The 21,949-nt window shown below is 56.5% G+C and overlaps 1 protein-coding gene and 1 long non-coding RNA gene across 7 annotated transcripts; one reads left to right on the top strand and one right to left on the bottom strand.

Annotated features, from left to right (window-relative positions):
• Positions 1-1,032: 1,032 nt before the first annotated feature.
• On the bottom strand, positions 1,033-10,028 carry GCGR (glucagon receptor). Of its 6 annotated transcripts, none has more exons than XM_082442087.1 (14): positions 9,424-9,577; positions 8,069-8,180; positions 5,121-5,290; positions 4,923-5,025; positions 4,067-4,174; positions 3,864-3,985; positions 3,672-3,778; positions 3,442-3,598; positions 3,062-3,354; positions 2,708-2,777; positions 2,295-2,383; positions 2,010-2,148; positions 1,890-1,931; positions 1,033-1,547 (listed from the first exon to the last, which is right to left on the bottom strand). In XM_082442087.1, the coding sequence occupies exons 3-14, from the start codon at positions 5,178-5,180 to the stop codon at positions 1,326-1,328; spliced, it is 1,512 nt and encodes a 503-aa protein (XP_082298213.1). In that variant the 5' UTR covers positions 5,181-5,290; positions 8,069-8,180; positions 9,424-9,577; the 3' UTR covers positions 1,033-1,325. The 6 variants fall into 6 exon arrangements, 5 of the variants coding, with proteins under 5 accessions (XP_082298213.1, XP_082298214.1, XP_082298215.1 ...); XM_082442088.1 differs by lacking the exon at positions 8,069-8,180 and having other exon boundaries at positions 3,062-3,122; positions 3,195-3,354; positions 9,424-9,576; XM_082442089.1 differs by lacking the exons at positions 8,069-8,180; positions 9,424-9,577 and adding an exon at positions 9,829-10,028.
• LOC309650611 lies at positions 9,742-20,107 on the top strand. The gene is made up of 3 exons (XR_014257639.1): positions 9,742-9,904; positions 14,876-17,822; positions 18,173-20,107. It is a non-coding gene; the product is annotated as an uncharacterized lncRNA (long non-coding RNA).
• Positions 20,108-21,949: the final 1,842 nt, after the last annotated feature.

The raw sequence follows: 21,949 nt of genomic DNA, 5'->3' as shown, positions 1-21,949 counted from the left end.
CCCCACCAGGTCCTAGGAGCAGGGCCGCCTGGCTGGCCCGTTTGGCTTGTGCTCTTGGCTCTTGTGGCCCCTTCCTCTTTTGACAGCGCCCCTGCTCCTCCCTCCCTCCACGCACACCCCCAACCAGGCATCATGGCACCGGACACAAGGGGTGCTCTTCAGGGGTGACTACAGTCCCCACACTGCTCCTGCACTTGCCTCCACCCTCTGCATCAGACGCACCGCGCCCCGGGGGGCAGCGTGGACTCAGGGCGCACCACTTGGCTCTTCCTGCGTGAGCGCCAGCCCTCGCTGACTGCCAAGCAGGGTGCCCACCCGCCAGGCAATGGGCAGCACCGTCGCGCACAGCTGCCCTTCCGCATGCACCTGGAGCAGCAAGGACTGCAGTGATTCTCTGTGAAGTGGCTGTGTTGGGCTGTGCCGCAGTCTTTGGAAAACTGTGCTGTGCCTGCACTTGGACGGTCTCGATTTTGGGGGTCCATCTCTCCCTGCTTCAGTCAGCTACATGGGCTGCGGATTGCTGGGGTGGCTAGAGTTGGGATGAAGCAGAGGCCAGTAGAGGACATCCAGTTCTGGATTATCTAGTTCTGGATTAGCCAGTGATGCCCTTGCTGGGCCTGAGTCCAGCCCCGGCTTCGGCTCTAGCAGGGAACCAGGGGTGTTCATGTGGGGTTGGTAGAAGGACTGTGATGTCGGTGGCTTCCCTCGGCCATTGACGCCCTTCATGCCCCTCTGCGGGTGAATGGTGACACTCCGGGGGTTGAGGGGCCAAGACTGAGTGGGGCCCGTCCACTCTGGCCCGGGGTGGGGGTGAGCCCACCTGAACTGGGCTGGGGACAGCACGTGCTGGTGGGGCACCACCAGCCACCACTCACACCCTCAGTTGTTCCAGCTCCAATTCACCTGTATGATGGGGCAACAAGAAGTCTAGAAGGAGCAAGCCAGCACGGGCCGTCCACGGCTGCTCCCTTCTCACGGGGAGGGCCTGGGCCCAGCCGGCCCCTCTCCTCCAGCCCAGCTCTCCACCCAGGGTGAGCACAGAGCTCTTTATTGTTGGAGGACACATGTCTTCCCTAACTCAGACACACTGACACACACGGGGACACACGGGCATGCATTCACAGAACAGCTTCCCCACCACACCCCCTCCCCCACCCCTCGGCACAGAGCAGGTGCCCCTCAGACCACCACACTGGGGAACATGTGGACAGCGGGGCGCTGTCTGGCTCCCACGCTCTCGCCTCCACTGGGCATCGGTTCTGGATTGTCCAGTGATGCCCTCTCTGGGCACCTGAGTCCAGCCACAGCTGGCGTTCCAGGGGGCTTCAGAAGGGGTTCTCAGCCAATCCAGGGAGGCCGCCAGCCAAGTGGGTCTCCGCAGAGGGGTCCTGGCTAGTCCTGTTGCTGCCACCGCCCCTCGAGAGCAGCAGCTTCTCACTGGGGGGGCCACCAGAGGGCCTGGCCGTGTGGCTGCCGACATGGCGCTCCTCCTGCAGTGCTTTGCCCTCGCGCCAGCGGTGCCAGCGCCGCAGCAACTCCGACTGCACCTGGGGTGGGCAGGCGGGTCGGGCCAGTCCCAGGGCCTGCCCATGCCACCCTCTCAGGATCCCCAACCCCTTGGCCCTGGGTGTGGAGCCAGGCAGGCTCTGTCACCACAGAACGCTGGGGTCTGGGAACACCTGGGGGCCCCCTCACCCTCAGGTGCACTCCCTGAGGACAGGCTGAGGCGGACCCATCTCAGCAGGCCTGACACCCAGTGTCCTGGAAACTGAGCCCAGTAAGTGCAGGTGGACACGAAGGGCTCACACCCCTGAGGGGTGGGGCCAGGGTGTCTACACTCCCCCTGACCCCAACCCCAGGGCTGGTTCCAGACCCACTCCCCCACCTACCTCCTTGTTGAGGAAACAGTAGAGAACAGCCACCAGCAGGCCCTGGAGAGATGTGGGAGGTCAGGGCTGCACCCAGGCTGGCCTGGGGGTTGGGCGGTTGCTTAAGGGGCGGGCAGGCACCTGGAAGGAGCTGAGGAAGAGGTCGAAGAAGAGCTTGGCGGAGCGCAGGGTGCCCTGGGCATGCTCGTCGGTCACAAAGGCAAACACCACCTCGTGGACCCCCAACAGGGGGATGAGGGTCAGCGTGGATTTGGCCAGCCTGCGGGGGCAGAGACTGAGCCACCGGCCCAGCATGCCCCCCGGGGCTCTGGTGCCCCCACCCCCACCTACACTCCCTCTGGCCCCCGGGGGTGTGCAGGTCCGCAAGCCACCTGGCGCCCTCCCACTCCCAACGCCCACACCCACCGGAATTTGTAGTCAGTATAGCGCATCTGATGGGCTCGCAGCTTGGCCACCAGGAGGTGAAGGATGCGGATGAAGATGAAGAAGTTGATCTGTGTGTGTGTGGGACACAGCTCAGGGCAGCTCCTGGCCCCCACCTGTCCCTCCTGGAGGTGGGCCTGGCAGCCAGGCAGACCCTGGCTCCTGGGGCCCTGGGGCTGTGGGCACCCAGTCAAGGATGGACAGCCTGGCCCAAGGCCCAGGGCGCCAGCCAGTGTCCTGGGTGAGTGCCAGGCCTCCCTCCCTGTCCACCCAGGCAGGATGCTGTCCGTCTCCTCGGGCTGCTGCAGGCCGATGAGGAAGGAAGGGGCTGGCGGGCCAAGTCCAGCAGCCACCCGGCCCTCCCTGCGGTGCCAGCAGGTGCCTCATTTCCTCACCAGGATGGCCAGGAAGACGGGGAAGCGCAGGATCCACCAGAAGCCCATGTTGTCATTGCTGGTCCAGCACCTGCAGGGTGGGGCCTGCTCATGTCCTGGCAGCCTCACAGACCCCCGCCCCCTGATTCCTTGGGATCTAATTAGTGCCTCAGGAAAAGAAGGGAGATAATTACCAATGATCTCCACCCCCGGGGAACCAGGTTTGCTTAGCGCCCCCCACTGCCTCTGGCCAGAGACCCCTGAGCCACTCCCACACTCTGAGCCACATGGCCATTCCCCACGGGGCCAGCCTAGCACCTCCCAGCCAGGAGAGGTGAACCCCCCTGCTGGCCCACCCTCCAGTCAGATACTCACTGGATGTTCTCAAACAGACACTTGACCACCACCCAGGGGGTGACGAACAGCATGGGGGCACCTGTGGGGGAGAACAGCTGTGGTCCCGTGGCCCCGGCCAGCCCGCCGGCCCCCCGCACACCGGCCCACTCACCCCAGCCGATGCCCAGGTAGAGGGGGAAGCAGCTCCTTTCAGGGATGGTGGCGAAGCCCAGCAGGCTGTGCAAGTACACGCCCTCCACCAGCAGCCAGCAGTAGTTGGCCACGACGCCGTACTGCATGAATACCGCGGCCACCCGGCAGCCGGCCACTGCCTGGCCGCGGGGGCAGCATGAGTGTGGGCCTCCCAGCTGCCTGCCACCCAGGGCCCAGAGGCCAAGAGGCCGGATCTGGGAGCTCACCCCGTCACTCAGCCAGATGCTCACGCTGAGGTCGTCCCCAATCCTCTGGCTGTAGCGGGTCTTGAGCAGCGTGTCGATGACCAGCACAGAGCTGGCCTTGAGCACAAAGGACACGAACAGGTTCACGTGGATGTAGTTTCGGGTGCAGTGCAGCTTGCTGTGGGGACAGCGAGTCAGTCCCCGCCCACCCTGCCCACTGGGGCCCCCCATGAGCAGGGCGGTGGGCATACCTGAGGCCTAGCAGGATGGCCAGGGCTAGGAGCAGGGCCCCCAGGGACAGGGAGTAGCCCACGGTGTACATCACCTGGAAGCTGCTGTACATCTTGGCCACCTCCTTCTGCAAATCGCAGTGGCCAGTCAGGGCTGGAGAGGGCCATCTCGCCCCTCCCCACAAGCCCCCACTGCACCTGCCGTGGGCTGACCTGGACCTCAAGCTCCTTGTCGTCCATCTGGCACTGGGAGGCATTTCGCCATGGCTGCCCCCGCGGCCCACGTACCCACTGCCCATCAGGCCCACATCTCTTGAAGACGAGGCGGTGCTGCACTGTGGGGGCAGGCTCTGGTCAGCGCCCCGCCCCTGGGCTGAGCCCCCTCTGCCAACCCCCCACATCCCTGCTGTGGTTACCTTTGTGGTGCCAGGGCAGGTACCAGGGGCAGGAGATGTTGGCTGTGGTGTTGGGAGGGGTGTCCGGCCAGCAGGAATATTTGTCAAAGGTTCTATTACAGACCAGCTCTGCAGAGGCGGGGACAGGGTTGCTCCTCAGCAGGGCCTGGCCCGCATAGCCCCCTGTTGCACGCTCTCTGTGCCCCAGGAAGCAGCCTCCCAGGTCTCCCTGATCATCCTGCCTGTCCTGACGCCCCTGTCCAGCCTGGTCCTGAGCTCCAGCTCTGCCCGGCCACCTCCCCTCAGATACTCCACATCTCCACCCAGGGTCTTCCGTCTTCCTAGTGCCCTTCTAGCAGCACTTCCATCTCTGGAGGCTGAACCCCAATTCTTTTGGCATCCTTCTGGGCCCAGCACCAGCCCCCTCCCTCCCCCAAACAATGGCTTGGCCTCCCAGGCAGCTCCTCCTGCCCCAATCCTTCTCTTTGCACCTGAGTGATCTTCAGAACTTGTCCAGAACGCTGTACCCCAGTCTGCCTGAGCCCTCCAAATAATGGCCCATCTCCTTCCCCCTCACCAGGCCTGGTGCCCTCTGTCTGCCCCTCTCGGTCCACCTCCCCCACACACTGTCTGCCTCCTGGGCCACGAGGCTTTGCTCCATGGGAGGAAAGACGGTGTCCAGGCCCTGGGCATGCAGGGTGCCCAGCAGCAGGGGAGGGTCACGAAACACCCCAGTTCTGGGGCAGTTCTACCATTTCTTAAATGTCCTGGTCTGTGGCCCTGGGCTAGTCACCAGCTTCTCTATGGCTCAATTTCCTCACCTGTAAATGGTGGGTGGGGTTGGGGGGACAGGACTCAGGCCGAAGGCGGGGCTCACCAGTTGGGGGGGGCAGAAGGCTCAGGTTGTGGAGACACTGGTCGCCATAGAGCTTCCACTTCTCAAACAGGAAGTCCATCACCTGAGCGGAGGGGGCCTGCGGCTGGGGGTACAGATGGACGGACAGAGGGGACAGACTGGCGTCAGCATGAGGGGCAGGCAGGCTGGTGGGACGGGGGCACTGGCAGCAGCGCTCACCTGGCAGGCCAGCAGCAGAAGCAGGAGGAGGTGGGGGCAGTGTGGCAGGATGGGGGGCATGCCTCTGGGCAGCTGCCCCCCACATCTGGCTGGGGTTGCACAGCTGGAGCAAAGAGGTCCTCGTGGGTGCACTCTCCTCTGGGGGCTGCTGAGTATCAGAGCAGCAGGGTCTGTGCAGGGACACCCAGGAGTGAAGAGGCCCAGCTGGTCTCCATTGTGATCAACAGGGTGTCCTGCTCCCCTAAAACCATCCCTCTAAGTCTCCGAATCCTACTGACGAAGTGGGAGCTGGGAGGGAGGGGATGCCAGAAGTGGTCACTCTGCCAGTGGCAGGTTGGGGGTCTGGCCCTGCGCCTGGGGGTTCTTCCCAGGGTCCTGGGGGCTGCTCCATCTCACAGCCCGTGGCTGTCTGTGTGGAGGCTCAGACAGTCCCAGAGCCCCTCTCCTACATGTTGGTTAAGCGGCCCCAGTCCTGCCTGGTACCAAAGATGTCAGAGGAGGGAGCAGCCTCCCTAGCTGCCCAACTCCTCCCTTCGGCCCTTGCTATTTTTCCCACCTATTCTTAGCTCCTGGGAAAGTCAGCATGGCAGGCTGGGGCAGGGTACCAGGACCATCCATCACTTGGTCCCCAGGGGCATGGTTATCGAGGTGGCCCTGGGCCAGCTCCCAGACTTGGCAGGGGCCAGGAGTGCCAAGCATATGCTTAGGGTAGTCCCTGTCACACCCATGCCCCCTTGCCCAGGACTGGGGTGTCTAGGTGCTCCCCTGGGCCCCGCCCAAGACTCCAGCCGGGCTTCCTGGGTCCCATGGGCCACAGCACGCAGGCAGCTGCAGCACATTCCTTTGAGATTAGCACTGCCAGCTGCCGGGGGCTCAGACACAGGACCCCTGCCCTCGTGGTGCCTGCAGGGGGGACCTGAGGTGCCTGGTCCTGTCCGGATCCTGCATTTGGGGCGTCAGCAGCCCCGTAAGTCATCGTGTCACTGCTTCCAGAGTCCATCTTCTGATCCACTGATTCCACAAGGGCAGTAGGGAGGGGCTTCCCTTGGGGCCTAGGGGTGGGGCCCCTAGGAACTACTCATGCAAGCCCCCTTAGGGCTGTGGATGGCATCCTGCCACAGAGTGAGCATGTGATGGACCGATGGATGGACAGATGGACGAAACTGGCTGGCTCGAAGGCAGTGCCTGGGAGAAGCCAGGGAGAAGGTGGGGTCCAGGAGGGATGCAGGCTGTGACTGAAGGTGGAGGGCTCCTGAACAACCCTGAATCTCAGCCTCCTCCCATCAGAGTCCAGATGGGGCCTCATGGGGCCAACTCACGTGGGCTCCTCTGTGATTCACTCCTCACCCCTAACGGGACCCTGAGATGCCACCACATGGGGTGGGCACCTGGACCATAGCCTGCTGTGGGGCTCCTCACCCTGGCCCTTGGGCCACAGCGCGGGTCAGGCCTGGTGAGGCACGGCCCAGTAGTCGCTGGTCCCCAGGCCCTGGTCCAGGTGAGGAGCCAAGGCTTAGGGCTGCGGTGGAGGAGCCAGAGCGGAGGGCCTTCTCAGGGGAGTAGCCCCCAGGCAGGGGGAGGACAAGGGACAATTCAGGTGTCCCCAGCCCAAGGGGCCTTATCTCCTGATTCTTATCAAACAGCCCGGTCTTCTGCCCTGCCCTTGCCCACCGAGGCTACGGAGCCAGGTGGGTGAGGAGCACCATGCCCAGCTGCTGGAGGAGGGGAGGTGGCTGGGAAGACTCAGGGAGACAGAGGCAGCCTGAATGGCTAGAGGCTCTGGGGGCAGGGCAAGTGGAGAGTGACAAGGGATGGCTGGGGTGGAGTAGACAGTGGAGATGCAGGCAGGGAACATGGGGAGGAAGGATACTGCCCCCTGCCCAGAGGCCCTGCGGCCGGTGGTGAAGGGAGGATGAAGCTGCGGGGATAGTCCAGTGAGGAGCTCCAAGGCAAAACGTCAGCCCCTCAGAGTCCAGCTGGGGTGTGGTGGCCAGGCTGTGCCTCAACTTTCCCATCTGAAAAGTGGGAGTTCACCTTGCTGACCTCCTAGGGCTGTTAGGAGAACCCAGGGTAAGCGGGGCCACACCCAGGCAGCCTGCCTTCCAGCTAGGGGTCAGTTAGTCTGGGAACCACAGAGAGAAGCTGAGCCCCGGGGTAGAGGGGAGAGAGGGATGGGCTGCCCTGGGGCCCCTTCTTCACTGCCCCTCCAATGGCAGCCAGAGCAGAGGAATAGGGAGGCCTTTCCATAACACCTACTCCCATCCCTGGTCTGGTATGTGGGGTTGGGAATCCTTGAAGATTCACCCCACACAGTTCAGCACCTACAGATCACAGGCTGGTACCGCAGCTCAGAGCACCTGTGGCCCCACGTCCCTAGGGATCAGGGCCTCAGCACCCCCCCCCCCCACCAGTACAAGAGGCAGAGAATGATACCTCTCACTAAGTCTCTGATATAAACACAAGAAGGGGCAGAAGTGGATGAGGCTCCCATGCCTGTTGGGGGAGTACGGGCAAGATATCTAGACACTTCTCTGAATGAGGACTGGGCAGAGTCTGGGGCTGTGGAATGACTTTCAGCTGTGCAAGGCTGAGGTTCTGAGGTCCCTGCCCTGAGCACCCAGGAGAGGGTGACATTGCAAGGCCCAGTTCTGGTCCCGGGACCAAGGGTAAATAATTTAACTTCTCAGAGCCTCGGTTTCCTTACTTGAAAAGTCGCTGCCTCCTCAACACCGTGGAGGACAATGAGATTTGCCACTTGAAGGGAAGGACAGATTATCACGTGCAGGCCCCCTCCCTTCCGTGGGGGACACTGCAACCCCAGAGGTAGCCTGCCAGCCCCAGGGATAAATATTTGTTGAATGAATGAGGACTGAGACTGGGACGCGGAGGTGCCGCTCCAAGCCTCCCATTGGCCTTGGCGTCAGGGCTGCTGTTTTCCACCTTATTACCCTCCTGGCACGGCACGGGAGCCGGTGGAGGCGGGGGACTACCGGCCAGGGACCAAGCCTTCTCCCTTCATGGACCGGGAGGCTTCGCTTCCTCTCTGGCCCTAGACTGCACCTGCCCAGCACAGATAGCTCAGGATCAGAGACTCTGGCGGAGTGGAAAGGAGGGCCAGCTGTCCCCCGGCCCCAGCTCACCCACTCCTCTCTTTCCCAGCCCCCTCTTTCCACCACGGGCTGACTGGCCCGTGTTCTGTCTGTCTCCCCGCCTGGTAGAACACACCACTCCTGGGTGCTCAAAGCTCAGCTGTTTCCCCAGTTTCCCCTGGGGATGCCCCAGGACTCCCAGACCTGCAGCTGGGGGAGGGCCCCCCAGGATGGGTGGATCTCCATGGAGGAGAGTGGGGCGCTGGTCACCCCAGCTCCTCCCAGGATCTGAATGGGTGTGGTTGAGGCCTGCCAGCCTCTGATGGGTATGGGGGTGGGGGGTGTTTGTGAAACCAGAGCAAGTAGCGGAAGGTCATGGCCCCAGGGCGGGATCGGGGCCACAGGTTGTTGACAAAGCCTGATTCCTGCGTCCTCCTCCCACTCCGTGGGGGTAGGGCGGGCCTGGATGTGGGCCAGGGTGCTACTCCCCCACCAACCCTCATCCCCCAGCACAGAAGGGCTGAAAACAGCCCGGACAGGTCCTCGGAGGATGCGGGCGCCCAGACCTCAGGAGTCAGTCCGTTTCTGGTGGGGGCAGAAATCCTGCGGCCCAGAAGTGTGAGTGGGGGCCGCCGGAGAGGAAGGAGCAGGCAGGGCAGTGACCTGCCCTCCCTGCGGATCAAAGTGACAAGTGTAGGCTCCGCGGATGACGCCCCTCGGCCCCTCCGGTGAAACCCGTGTAACCAAGATACTGCTGGGGAGCTTTGGGAAGCAGGGACCCGCTGGAGGGAAGCAGGGCTGCCCCCCGCGCCTCTGGGGGTCTCCGAGGTTCTGTGTATGCGCGGGGCGGGGGGGGGGCGGGGAAGCGGGGGTGCTGGAGGGAGGAGTCGGGAGCGGAGAGGGGCAGCAGGACAGCGCGCCTGGCGCTCACAGACACCCCACCCTTTTCCCCCGAGACGCGCTCCCCAGGGAGGAGAGGACGGGGGAAGCGCTGAGACCCCCCAACCCTCTCGATAGTGCGGAACCAGGTTGACCGTACGAGCTGGAAGGGCGCATCCTGGGGTTGGGAACGGGGTGTCCGACGGGGATGAGGACGGCGACACCCGGGGCCCGAGACCGCCCACCTAAGATAGGGGTCCGCGCCGGCCAGTCCCGCGCTCCCGCCTTCGGCCCCTGGCCGGGAACGTGTCCTCGAGCCTGGCCCAGGTGCTCACCGCGCGCCGCTCCGGCCGCTCCGCGATCCCCGCAGTCCTCCGCGCGCACGGGTCAGGGGCCGGCCGCCGCTCGTCTCCACGGCGCTGCCAGATCAGGGTCGGCGCCGGCTCCGCGCCCGCGCCCCGCGCCAGCCGCGAGCAAACTTTCCGGCGGCTACGCTCGGCGGCGGCGGCGGAGGGAGAGGAGGAGGGGGCGGGGGCGGAGGCGGGGGCGGGAGCTGCCCGAGGGTCCCCGCCCGCGCCTCCGCCCTCCTGCCGCGCCTCGGGGAGCGACTGCGGGCCCGGGAGTCCCTGCCCGCAGACCCCTCCCCGCGCACCTGTGCCCGACTCCTGCCTTGCGGACTCCTACCCCACGGGGCCCTCTCCGCGGACCCGGCCCCGCAGAACCCCCAACCCAGAGCTCACTCGGCAGACCCCCGCCCGGGCGACCCGGACCGGCAGACGGCAGCTCCCCGCGGGGACAGCAGCGGTGGATAGACAGGTGCGGTGTGTGGCGGGCGCGCGGCCGGGGGTGGGGGCTGTGACTCCACGCCCCTTCCTCTCGTCTCCTCCGCGTTCCCGGGCCCTCACAGCTTCTTTCCCGGGTACTGATTGCCGGAAGGACTGACCCCCGACTTGCCCCGCACCGTGGCTCCTAGGCGACCCTCCTACCGCGCCCAGAGCAGGCTGGACTGGAGTGGGGAAGGGCGGCCCCTGGGATGCCTCTTTAAGCCCAAGGGTCCCGTGCCATCTCCCTTAAGCACCCTCCAGCACAGTTCATCCAACAGCACAACCCCTCCCTCCGGGCCCCCCCCCCACACCCCAGCAGTCAGCCCCCAGTGACCGCAGGGTCACCAGACCCCATGGACACTTTGGGGCCTCATCTTTCCTGGCCTTTCAGTATCTGGGGACATTGATGGTCATGCCCTCCTTCTGGAAAGTTCTCCCATGGTTCTGGCTTCCAGGCTGGCGTTCCCACCTCCTTCTCTCTGCATTCCCCTCCACTTTCCCTTGGACAGTTCCTAATGTTCCCACTGCCAGATGCCCAGGACCCCACCAGGATCCCTCTCCCCTGACCCGCTCCCATCTCCTGAATGTACTTCCTCTGCCCACCCACCTGCTGGACTCCTGGCAGGGATCCTGAGGTCTCCAGTGCATCACCAAATCCTGATTCTCCCTCTCGCATTTCTCTGGAATCTGTCTGGGCTGCCTCTCCACTGTCAACCACTGTCTGGCCACCATCACCCTGGGATGCCCTCCCTGGCCCACCGGGTCAGCTCTTTTGTTAGATGCTGTCCTTTGTCTTTGGGGCCCTTCTCCCTACTTCTGTTTTGGGGGACATTGGAACCCGTGGTTCTCCCCTACGCATGGCTCCCCCCTCCCTCCAGCCCCCAGAGCAGAGCTGAAGCTGCTCCCAGCACCCTGTGACGTACCCACAGGTAGCTGGTGCTTGGTAACCTGACCTCCACACACCTGCCCTGCCACTGTCTGAAGGCTCAGGAGGAGGGGCATTTCTGGGGGTGCCCTCCAGACCCCCATTCTTACCAGCCCACCTGGAACCCTGTCCCCAGAGCAGCCTGTTTTGGTTCAGGCAGTGGCCAGAAGGCAAAGGTCAGAAGCAAAGGTCAGAAAGTCTGGCTCTGCTTGCATAGGGCTGAATGTGCAAGTGCTGGATGCAGGTGCTGGGGGAGGGGAGCTTTCCGAGATGGGTGCCCCCAAACCCCAACCCCCCATCCTCCTCTCCCCTTCCCTTGCACCCCTCTTCCAGCTCTCCTCCCACTTCTCTTGGGGCAGGGCACTCGTACGGGCAACAGAGATCTGCGTAGGTGCCCCCTACTCTCCCTACAGCTGTGAACTTGGGATCTTGCTTGTGATCTTGGTGGGTTCCTGCCTGTGAGCAGGGTCACTGGCACCACTCTGGGTGGCTGTGAGGCTCAGGGGAGAAGCTACAGGTTCTTCCTGGAGGTGGGATAAATCTGAGGAGCTGGGAAGGTCATCCCTGCTGTGTGACCTTCAGAGAGGCCCTTCCCTCTCTGGAACTTATTTTCCTGAGGAAATTCTGGTTGGGTGGAGGCCCAGCAGTCTGGGGGAGGGGCTGGGTGGCCCAAGTTGGGTTCTAGCAGGAAGAGATGTGAAAGAATATATGTAGAGTTTATTCATAACTGTATGAAATGGGGGGGGACATACCTGAAATGTGTGGACACAGTGGGGAGCAGAAGAGGGAGGGAGAGGGAGGAGAAGGGGGAGGGTGTGCCTTCCTGGGCTGGGCCACCTTTATTTACATAACTGAATTCATAAGACATAAATAGAGCAGAAACTGGGAATGAAGGGGGCTGGGCCTTCCCACGGAGCATTGGAGGCCTGGGGAGTGAGGAAGGGGTCTGTCCATCACTGAGTCCCTGAGGGTCCCGATGGGGGTGGCACCCTGGAGGTGTGCTGGCTCCTGTGTGCCAGGGCAGGCTGGGTTTGGGGGCTGCCCTCCACAGCCACAGGAGTCCTGTTCCGTCTGTCTGCGCTGTGGGCTCTGGAGAGTACACCAGCAGACCTCAATTCAGGCATTTGGCTGAGTGTTATGAACTGGTACTGCCCACAAAGCCTGGCAGGGAGAACAAGACACCCCAGCATCGAGTTCTGGGTGGGAGATGATGAAAAGTGGCCAAGAAAGAGGTGACCAGACTGGGTGGTGCTGGGCAGAAACCTAGGGCAGAGGGACCCCCCAGCGCATCAGGACCCAGAAAATGTGGAGCTGCAGGAAAGGATGCAGGGGGAAAAGAGATGGTGCCCCCAGACAGAGTTACTGTTAATGTCGCAGGGTGGTTCCTTTCAGGTCTCTTTACTGTTGCTTTTTAAAATTAATTAAATTAATTAATTGGTTTTGGCTGCGTTGGGTCTTCGTTGCTGTGTGCGGGCTTTCTCAAGTTGCGGTGAGCGGGGGCTACTCTTCGTTGCGGTGCACGGGCTTCTTATTGCGGTGGCTTCTCTTGTTGCGGAGCACGGGCTCTAGGTGCGAGGGCTTCAGTAGTTGTGGCACGCGGGCTCAGTAGTTGTGGCGCATGGGCTTATTTGCTCCTCGGCATGTGGGATCTTCCCGGGCCAGGGCTCGAACCCGTGTCCCCTGCACTGGCAGGCAGATTCTTTTTTTTTTTTTTATTCTGTTATTTAGTTTGTGGCTGCATTGGGTCTTCGCTGCTGCACACAGGTTTTCTCTAGTTGCTGAGAGCTGGGGCTACTCTTTGTTGTGGTGCACGGGCTTCTCATTGCGGTAGCTTCTCTTGTTGTGGAGCACGGGCTCTAGGCTCACGGGCTTCAGTAGTTGTGGCTCGCAGACTCTAGATCTCAGGCTCAGTAGTTGTGGCACATGGGCTTAGTTGCTCCGCAGCATGTGGGATCTTCCCGGACCAGGGCTCGAACCTGTGTCCCCTGTGTTGGCAGGTGGATTCTTAACCACTGCGCCACCAGGGAAGCCCGGCAGGCAGATTCTTAACCACTGTGCCACCAGGGAAGCCCGGCAGGCAGATTCTTAACCACTGTGCCACCAGGGAAGTCCCCTACTGTTGCTTTTGATAGAGTTTTGTATCCAGCTTTCCCAGCATAGCTGGTAACATAAGCATTTCCTCATCTTAATAAGAGGTTTTCTCAACACCATGGTACTTGGGCACTTAGTATTCTATTGTGTGGATCTATCAGACTTTACTCAACCATTCACAGGCTATAGGAATCAGAAAAGGGAACAACCCATAGCCCCAGCGAATGGGCACTAAGCTGCATCCTGGTGCCTCGCTCAGACATTCTTGAGAGACTGAGAACCAATGGAAAAGAGGACACTGGATGAAACAGAGTTAATGCAGAGACCAGAAGAAAACTTTAGGTGATCATCCTCAGATAGGAAAAGACAAGGCACCCCTGCAACTAGGACAGGGCACTTTGGAAAACAGGCAGAGAACAAGAAAGAGTCCTTGTGAAATTAAAAAAAAAAATCTGTAAACTTAAAAATATAATAGGATTGAAAGAATGAGTTGAGGAAATCTCACAGAAGAAAGAACAAAAATCTGAGAGACAGAAACTAGGAAAGAGAAGATAAGAGATGGTGGAGGATCTGTGCAGAAAGTCTAGCACTTGAGGGACAGAGTTTCCAAAATGAGATCAGAGGAGGAGACAACTGTGAACAAATAATACAAAGCTCTTCCCAGAACCTCTGAAGTGGAAAAGCCGCCAAGTGACCTGCACAATAAAAACAGCAAACCAGCTAACGGATTCAAAAACTCCACCACGTTGCATCATCATGAAGTTTCAAAGTCATCAGAATAAAGAGAAGATATTGAAAGTTTCTAGAGTGTGAACGTAGGTCTCCCGGAGAGGGCACTGCTCAGCGTGGCATAAGACCTGTCGCCAGCAGCCAAGCGAGCCACGTTCCCAGGGACAGGAGTTCTCACCTCACATCCTCTCTCTAGGCCCACCATCCTCCAGGTCATGCTGCAGGTGCTAGGGCAGAATAGGACATTTCCAGACACCAGAGGACTCTTACTTCCCACGCAGCTCTTCTTAAGAAGCTCCGAGGTTGAGCCACCCAGCATGGAGCGGGGTGCCATGCCAGTCAAGAAGACACTGGATTTTGAAGGCTTAGTACAAAAACAGAACATAAAGTATCATGAATTGTTTGTGCTGGTCACATGTTGAAGGGATCCTCTTCCTGACAAATTGGTTTAAATAAAAGGTATTACTAAAGTTAATTTCACCTGTTCCTTTTCCTTTTTTAAAAAAATTTATGTATTTTATTTATTTATTTTTGGCGGCATTGGGTCTTCGTTGCTGCACGCGGGCTTTCTCTAGTTGCGGCGAGCAGGGGCTACTCTTTGTTGCGGTGTGCAGGCTTCTCACTGCGGTGGCTTCTCTTGTTGTGGAGCACGGGCTCTAGGCACGCGGGCTTCAGTAGTTGTGGCACATGGGCTCAGTAGTTGTGGCTCGCGGGCTCTAGAGTGCAGCCTCAGTAGTTGTGGAGCCTGGGCTTAGTTGCTCTGCGGCATGTGGGATCTTCCCGGGCCAGGGCTCAAACTCGTGTCCCCTGCATTGGCAGGTGGATTCTTAACCACTGTTCCACCAGAGAAGTCCTCCCTTTCCTTTTTAAATGTGGACACAAAATATTTGAAATGACTCATTGGTTCACAGTTGTGCTGCGTAATATTTCTGTTGGGCGGCACCCTCTAAAAATGCCAAGAGACTGTATAAAGAAGGAAATGTAGTAATAACACCCATCCCCCCTTCCCCAGGCTGCCCACCGACCCTTCCACCAACAAAATTTACACATTTGCGGTGTGAATGCAGATCATTATGCCTCTGGATTGAAGGGGGGTGGAAGGGGTCGGAAGCAGGTGGGAGGGCCCGTCTCTGGTTGGGGTGCCAGGAAGTCGGGATAATGCTGAACAGTGCAAATCAAGACTGATTCAAACATTATTGAGCCCCTTCAATGTGACAGGCACTGTTCTGGATGCTGGGAGACAGAGGGCAGCTGACATCTTAACAGAAGGAGGCAGATGATACACAACCCAACAGATCGGTGTATTCCTACTGCAACGTGAGGTTCTGATAAGGGCTGTGAAGAAAATACAGCAGGTGAGGAGATAGAGTGAAGAATGTGGCTACTGTAGATATTTTCTTCTTAAAGTCCCGGGTGTTCCCAGACCTTGCCCAACCCTCCCCCCAAAACTCCCACTGCCCTGAATTGGGTATTTCTCTCTCAGTTTTTCATACTTCTGTTACACGAATATAGAAATGATTCATGATATCCATGGCATGTTCTTATTTTTTCTTTTTTTATTGAAGTATAGTTGATTTACAATTCCATGGCATGTTCTTAAAGCACCAGGTCTGATATATCTGCTCTTCTGCTCAGCAATATGCTTTCGGGCTGCGTTTATGCTGACCCAAGTGGCTCTGGTTTGTTGATTTAAAAAAAATTTTTTTTTTGAAGTATAGTTGGTTTACAATGTTGTGCTAGTTTCAGGTGTACAGCAAAGTGATTCAGTTATATCTATATCTGTATTCTTTTTCAGATTCTTTTCCATTGTAGGTTATTACAAGATACTGAATATAGCTCCCTGTGCTATACAGTAGGTCCTCGTTGTTTATCTTTTTTATATATAGTATCTTTTCTATATGTAGTACTGTTGATCCCAAACTCCTAAATTTATCCCTTATCACCCTGATTCCTTGATTATTTAACTGCATGATATTCCAGCGTCCAGGGAAAACCCACTTGCTTTGTTCATGTTTCTGTTGGAGGACATTTGGCTTTCTTCCTCCCTGTCCCTCTTTTCCTTTCTTTTTTTGACCATGACAATAGAGCTGCAAGGAACATTGCGGGACAAGCCTTTGGTGCACGCAGGGGGCAGGGTCTCTCCCAGGGGTGGGGGGCTGTGAACTGCTGTGCTATCAGGGGGTGCACATCTTCACGTCTTCAGCCTCACTAGATATTGACCAATTGTTTTTGGAAATGATGAGCCCATTCACGGTCCCACCAGCAGGGTTTAAGAGTTCCCGTACATACACTCACTAACACCATATTTTATTTTCAAACACGCATATGTATTAATTTCATAGCATGTGTTAAAAGTCAGGTTTATTGAGGCATGATATACTCTTGAAAAATGTACAGTTGAATGAGTTTTGACAAATATATAGTCATGTAACCACCACAGTCAAGATATAGAACATTTTGGTTGCCCCCAAATTCCCTCAGGACCCCCTGTAGCCTGTCCTCCCCCCGCAGGACCCTGGCCGTCACCCACCTGATTTCTCTGCCTATAGATCTGCCTTTCCAAGAATACATATAAATGGATTATGTAGACTTTTGTACCTGGCTTCTCACGTATTGCAAAGCTTCTGAGGTCCATCCATGATGCAGCTTGTAATCATGGCTCCTTCTGTTTATTGCTGAGTCCTGCTCCACCGGACGGGTGGCCCGAGGTTTGGTTATTCGTCCAGTTGGTGGACATTTGGGTTGTTCCCAGTTTTTGGCATTGTGAATTCTGCTGCTCTGAATGGTTGTGTGCAGATCTTTGTGTGGACACGTGTTTTCCTTTCTCCTGAGGAAACACCTCGGAGTGGGACTGTGGTTCCCAGGCCCTTGACTAACTTTATAAGAAACTGCCAAGCTCTTGTTCTGAGAGGCTGCACCGTCCTGCGTCCCCCCTCCCCGCCCCGGCCCCTTGGCTCTCTTGGGATCTTCAGGATTTTGGGTTGTTGATTCTGATTTTTTAGCCATTCCACTGCGTATATAGTGGTATCTCATTGTGGTTTTGGTTTGCATTTCCCCAGTAACTAATGATGGTCAGCATCTCTTCATGTGATTCTTTGCTGTCTGTATGTCTTCTTTTATGAATCACCTGTTCAAATCTATTGCTGATTAAAAATTGGCTTTTTAAAAAATTACTTATACATTCGAATACAAGACCTTCACCAGATACATGTTTTGTAAATATTTTCTCCCGTTCAATGGCTTGCTCTCCTACTTTCTTTTTTTTTTTATTTTATAAATTTATTTACTTATTTATATTTGGCTGCGGTGGGTCTTCGTTGCTGCGCGTGGGCTTTCTCTAGTTGCAGCGAGTGGGGGCTACTCATTGCAGTGCGCGGGCTTCTCACTGCGGTGGCTTCTCTTGTTGTGGAGCGCGGGCTCTAGGCACGCAGGCTCAGTAGTTGTGGCACGTGGGCTCAGTAGTTGTGGCTCATGGGCTCTAGAGCGCAGGCTCAGTAGTTGTGGTGCACGAGCTTAGTTGCTCCGTGGCATGTGGGATCTTCCTGGACCAGGACTCCAACCCGTGTGTCCCCTGCATTGGCAGGCAGATTCTTAACCACTGAGCCACCAGGGAAATCACTCTCCTACTTTCTTATTAGTTTATCAGAGATCAGAAGTTTTTAATTTTGATGAAATCCAAATATCACATTTTTGTTTCAGGACTTGTGCTTTTTGTGCCCCATCTGCGACATCTTTGCCTAATCCAAGGTGGCTAAGACTTTCTCCCAGGTTTTCTCTTCAAGTTTTGTCATTTCACCTCTTACACTTCGGTCTATGATTTACGACCAGCTAATCTGGTGTGTGGCGCAATGTGAGTTTGTTTATTTGTTTGGCAGATACACCCAGTTGATCCAACACCATTTACTGAAAAGAGTATCCTTTCTTCACTGAGTTACCTCAGCATCTTTGTGGAGAATTTCTTGACCATTGTTGTGGGTCTCTTTCTGGACTCTCTTTTCTGTTTCATTGATATGTATGTCCATGTTTATGTCAATACTACACTCTCTTCGTTTCCATAGCTTTGTAGCATGTCTTGAAACTGCGTACTGTGACTTCTCCAACTTTCTTTTTCAAAGATATTTTAGTAATACAGGTTCATTGCATTTTCATTTAATATTAAAATCAGGTTGTCGGGGGCTTCCCTGGCGGCGCAGTGGTTGAGAATCTGCCTGCCAATGCAGGGGACACGGGTTCGAGCCCTGGTCTGGGAAGATCCCACATGCCGCGGAGCAACTAGGCCCGTGAGCCACAATTACTGAGCCTGCGCGTCTGGAGCCTGTGCTCCACAACGAGAGGCCGCGATAATGAGAGGCCCGCGCACCGCGATGAAGAGTGGCCCCCACTTGCTGCAACTAGAGAAAGCCCTCGCACAGAAACCAAGACCCAACACAGCCATAAATAAATAAATTAATTAAAAAAAAGTTGTTATCACAAGAAAAAATGTGTAATTATAAAAAAAAAAAAAAAAAAAATCAGGTTGTCGGGACTTCCCCGGTGGTCCCGTGGCTAAGACTCTGTGCTCCCAATGCAGGGGGCCCGGGTTCGATCCCTGGTCAGGGAACTAGATCCCACATGCCTCAACTAAGAGTTCGCGTGCTGCAACTAAAAGATCCTGCGTGCCGAAACTAAGACCCGGCATAGTCAAATAAATAAATAAATAAAAATAAGTATTAAAAAATAATAATAAATTAAAATCAGGTTGTCAGTTGCTACAAAAAAGCCTACTAAGATTTTGATTGAGATTCATTTGAATCTATACGTTAATTTGGGGAGAAAGGACATCTTAACACTGAATCTTCCCATCCATGAACAAGGTGTATCTCTTCATTTATTTGGATCTTCTTTAACTTCTCTCAGCAATGTTTGGTCATTTCCAGTACACAGATCTTATATATATATTTTTTGTTAGGGAAGTATTTCATTATTTTTGATGCTATAGTCAATGGTGATTTTGTAAAATTTCCATTTCCAGTTGCTCATTGCTAGTATATAGAAATACAATTGATTTTTTGTGTGCTGATTTTGTATCCTGTGACCTTGCTAAACTCACTTATTAGTTCCACTGGTGTGTGTGGATTCCTTGGGTTTTTCTATGGAGATGACTATGCAGTCTGTGAGAAAGGATGTTTTCTTCCTTTATAATCTGTGTGCCTTTCATTTATTTTTCGGTAACTTATTGTATGGGCCATGACCTGTAGTATAACATTCAGTATAAGTGGCCAGACCTCATATTCTTGCCTTATTCCCAATCTTTGGGGGAAAAGCATTCAATTTCCCACCGGTAAGTATGATGTTATTCGCAGGTTTTTCAGAGTTGCTCTTTATCAATTTGAGAATGTTTCCATCCACTCCTAGTTTGCTGAGTCTTTATTTTTTTTTAATCGTGAATGGATGTTGAATTTTATCAGATATCTTTTCTTTTTTATGAGATTATCTTTTGATTTGTCTTTCTTAGTCTATTGCTGTGCTGAATTATACTGATTTTCAAATGTTTACCAACCTTGCATTCCTGAGATACATTTCACTTGGTCAAAAATATTATCCTTTTTATATATTTCTGGGTTAGATTTGCTAACATTTTATTAAGGATTTTTGCATCTGTGTTTCTTAAGGATTTTAGTGTGTAATTTTATTTTCTTGTTATAAGAAAGTTGTCTGGCTTTGGTATCAGGATGATACTGGCCTCATAAAATGAGCTGGAAAGTACTCCTTCCTCTTCTGTTTTCTGGAAGTCTGTATAGAATTGGTGTCATTACTTCCTTAGATGTTGGTGGAATTCACTGGTGAAGCATCTGGGCCTGGAGCTGTCTTTTTGTAGGAAGGCTTTTAACTACACATTCAATTTTTAAAATAGACATAGTGCTATTTCCCTAGATATTGTCCTATTGCTATTTGAAATTATTATGCTGATTTTTTAGTACCACCAGCAGGATTTAAGGGTTTCTGCTGTGGGAATTCCCTGGTGGTCTAGTGGTTAGGACTCTACCCTTTCGGCATCTCAGTTCCCTGACCAGGGATTGAACCCAAGCCACAGCCATGAAAACCCGGTATCCGAACTACTAGGCCACCAGGGAACTCCCAGTATTTCCTTCAAGTAAAGCAAAAGGGTGCTGGGTCACAGCTGGTGGAAATGTGTCTAGGACCGGGTGGACCCTTCCTGCTGGGGCAGCTCAGAGCCGAGGTCCCTCCTCTTTGAGCCTCGTCCTAGGTGTTCATTGTCCTTCCTTCCTTCCTTCCTGACCTGCCTACTCCTCCTCCCCTGATCTTGATTTTTATTACAAAAGGAACTCCTGCAGGTGGCCTTCGCTAGCCCTGCTGCTCTCAGGCCTCAGCAGCCTTCCTGGGCTCCACTGCCACGGTCCTGGCTGGTCACTACTGAGCCCCCCTCCAAGCGCATCCGCTCCCACAACCACGAGCCCCCTATCCGGCTAAGACTGCCCGTCTTTGGCCTCCATGCGGGCCTCCTCTGCCTCTTGGATGCTATGGCCGCTCTCCTGCTGCCAGGGACCACCCCCCCCCACCGAACTCCCCTCCAGCCTCCATCTGTGTCTTCAAGATAAACTGAGGCTCTGGTGGCCACTGTGCATATGGACCGTGCCCAGACCCCACCCCCAGAGGGCAGGTGGCATGCTCAAAGGTGTTGGGGAGCCGGGGACAGGGAGAGGCCAGGCCCCCATGACCAGCCACAGCCATCCCCAGGTCTAGACAGCCTCTGGGGCACCCAGGACCTGTCCCCACTCACTGCCCATCTCCTGGGAGCGTCAGCTCACCCGCCAGTGTGTACCCGGCTCCTCCGCAGATCAGGCTCCGGGCCAGCCCCACCCACACGCCCTCTGAATTCTCCCAACCAGTGGGTGGCGAGGGGGCATCTGGCCCCTTTCAGAGAAGGTAAATGGAAGAACTCAAGCCTGCCCAGGACCCTTAGCCGAGGGTGGGGGTGGTGGAAGCCCAGAGCCCACGTCTTGACCAAATAGGACACTGGGCCTGGAGACCAGTCTCTGTGGAGGGCTGGGGTCCCCACTTCCATTTTATAGATGGGGAGCCTGAGGCTCTGGAGGTGAAGTGGCCGGTCCAGGGCCTTCAGCCCCCTGGAGCCTGTCCTGGGGAGGGGCCCTGGTCCCGGCTCGCGCGAAGCAGGGCTGGACTGAGGGGCGCAGCCTCCTCCCCCCACGGCCATCGTTCTCTCCCCGAGTGACCCCCACCCTCTGAGTCCTGGCCTCTTGTCTCGCCAGCTGCCTCTCTCCCTGAGCCACCATCAATGTTGTTAGGCTGAGCAAAGTCACATTAGGTGGCATCCAGCATGGCTCAATCAAATCAAGCCACTTAGAGGGATGGCAGCAGCAGGAAGGGGCCCTAGGGCCACCAGCCCTAGATGGGGCCAGGCTTGGGTCAGCGACAAAGCAGCGGGGTTGGGGGCCGGGCAGCATTGCCGGGGAGGCCAGGGGACAGGTGGACAGGTGGTGCTTGGGCACAGAGGGGCAGCATGGCAGGCGGCCCCTGACCCAGGAGCTCAGGATGATGGGGGCAGACAAGCCCAGGCCCCCATCTGGGCCATCAGGGCGGGATGCGGAGCACAGGTGAGGTGGGAGCGGAAGAGGCACGGCCCCCGGGGCTCCTGCAGAATGAGCCAGGCCAGTTGGGACCAGGGGGTGGGGGTTTGTGACAAGGAGGCTGGGAAGGACGGGGAGGGGTCCCTCAAGGCTGGGGGCCAGGATGTAGGGAGTTAAGACTGGAATTTTGCTTGAGTCGGACTCTCCCAGAAGCACAAGCACACATGGGTTGTTCTCACTTCTTCCCACCATATCGTGTCCTTACAACCTTCGATGGCTCCCCCGTGCCCCCAGAACTGAGTCTTCTCCCAGTGATGCATAGATGGCCCACAGGCTGGCCTGGCTGGCTTTCGTCAACTGGCTTGCCCTGTTCTTTGTTTTTTTTTTCCCTGTTCTTGTGTCACCCACTCCTCCAGCCGGCCCCAGAGCTCACTTGCGCCTGCCCATCTGTGTCACGGACTTCCTGCAGAAAAATCTGATGGCTTCTCTGAGTGACGGATTCAACCCCTGAGAAGTGGGAATTGGTGGAACCCTGGGGCAAAGAAGCTGGGGTTTATCCACAATTCCCATCCCTCAAGGGTCGCTGGTGATAGGGTTGTGACAGCTGCTCGCCTGGAGTGGACTGGCCTAGGCAAGCTTTGTCTCCAGCGTTGGAGAGATACGGGGTCAATGGAAATTTTAAGGATCAGACATTGACCAGCCT

The sequence above is a fragment of the Balaenoptera physalus genome (genome assembly GCF_965194825.1).
Source record: "Balaenoptera physalus genome assembly, chromosome: 20".
In the NCBI taxonomy this organism is placed as follows: Eukaryota; Metazoa; Chordata; class Mammalia; order Artiodactyla; family Balaenopteridae; genus Balaenoptera; species Balaenoptera physalus.
This window is presented reverse-complemented; position numbering and strand designations above follow the sequence as displayed.

What these genes read in the sequence shown, in the direction of transcription:
- GCGR (XM_082442089.1), bottom strand. Translation starts at nt 5,180, where the DNA reads ATGCCCCCCATCCTGCCACACTGCCCCCACCTCCTCCTGCTTCTGCTG. An exon ending in CCTTCTGCCCCCCCCAACTG is followed by an intron (nt 4,175 to 4,922) that starts GTGAGCCCCGCC and finishes CCGCCTCTGCAG; the next exon opens with AGCTGGTCTGTAATAGAACC. An exon ending in CCGTCTTCCTGGCCATCCTG is followed by an intron (nt 2,384 to 2,707) that starts GTGAGGAAATGA and finishes ACACACACACAG; the next exon opens with ATCAACTTCTTCATCTTCAT.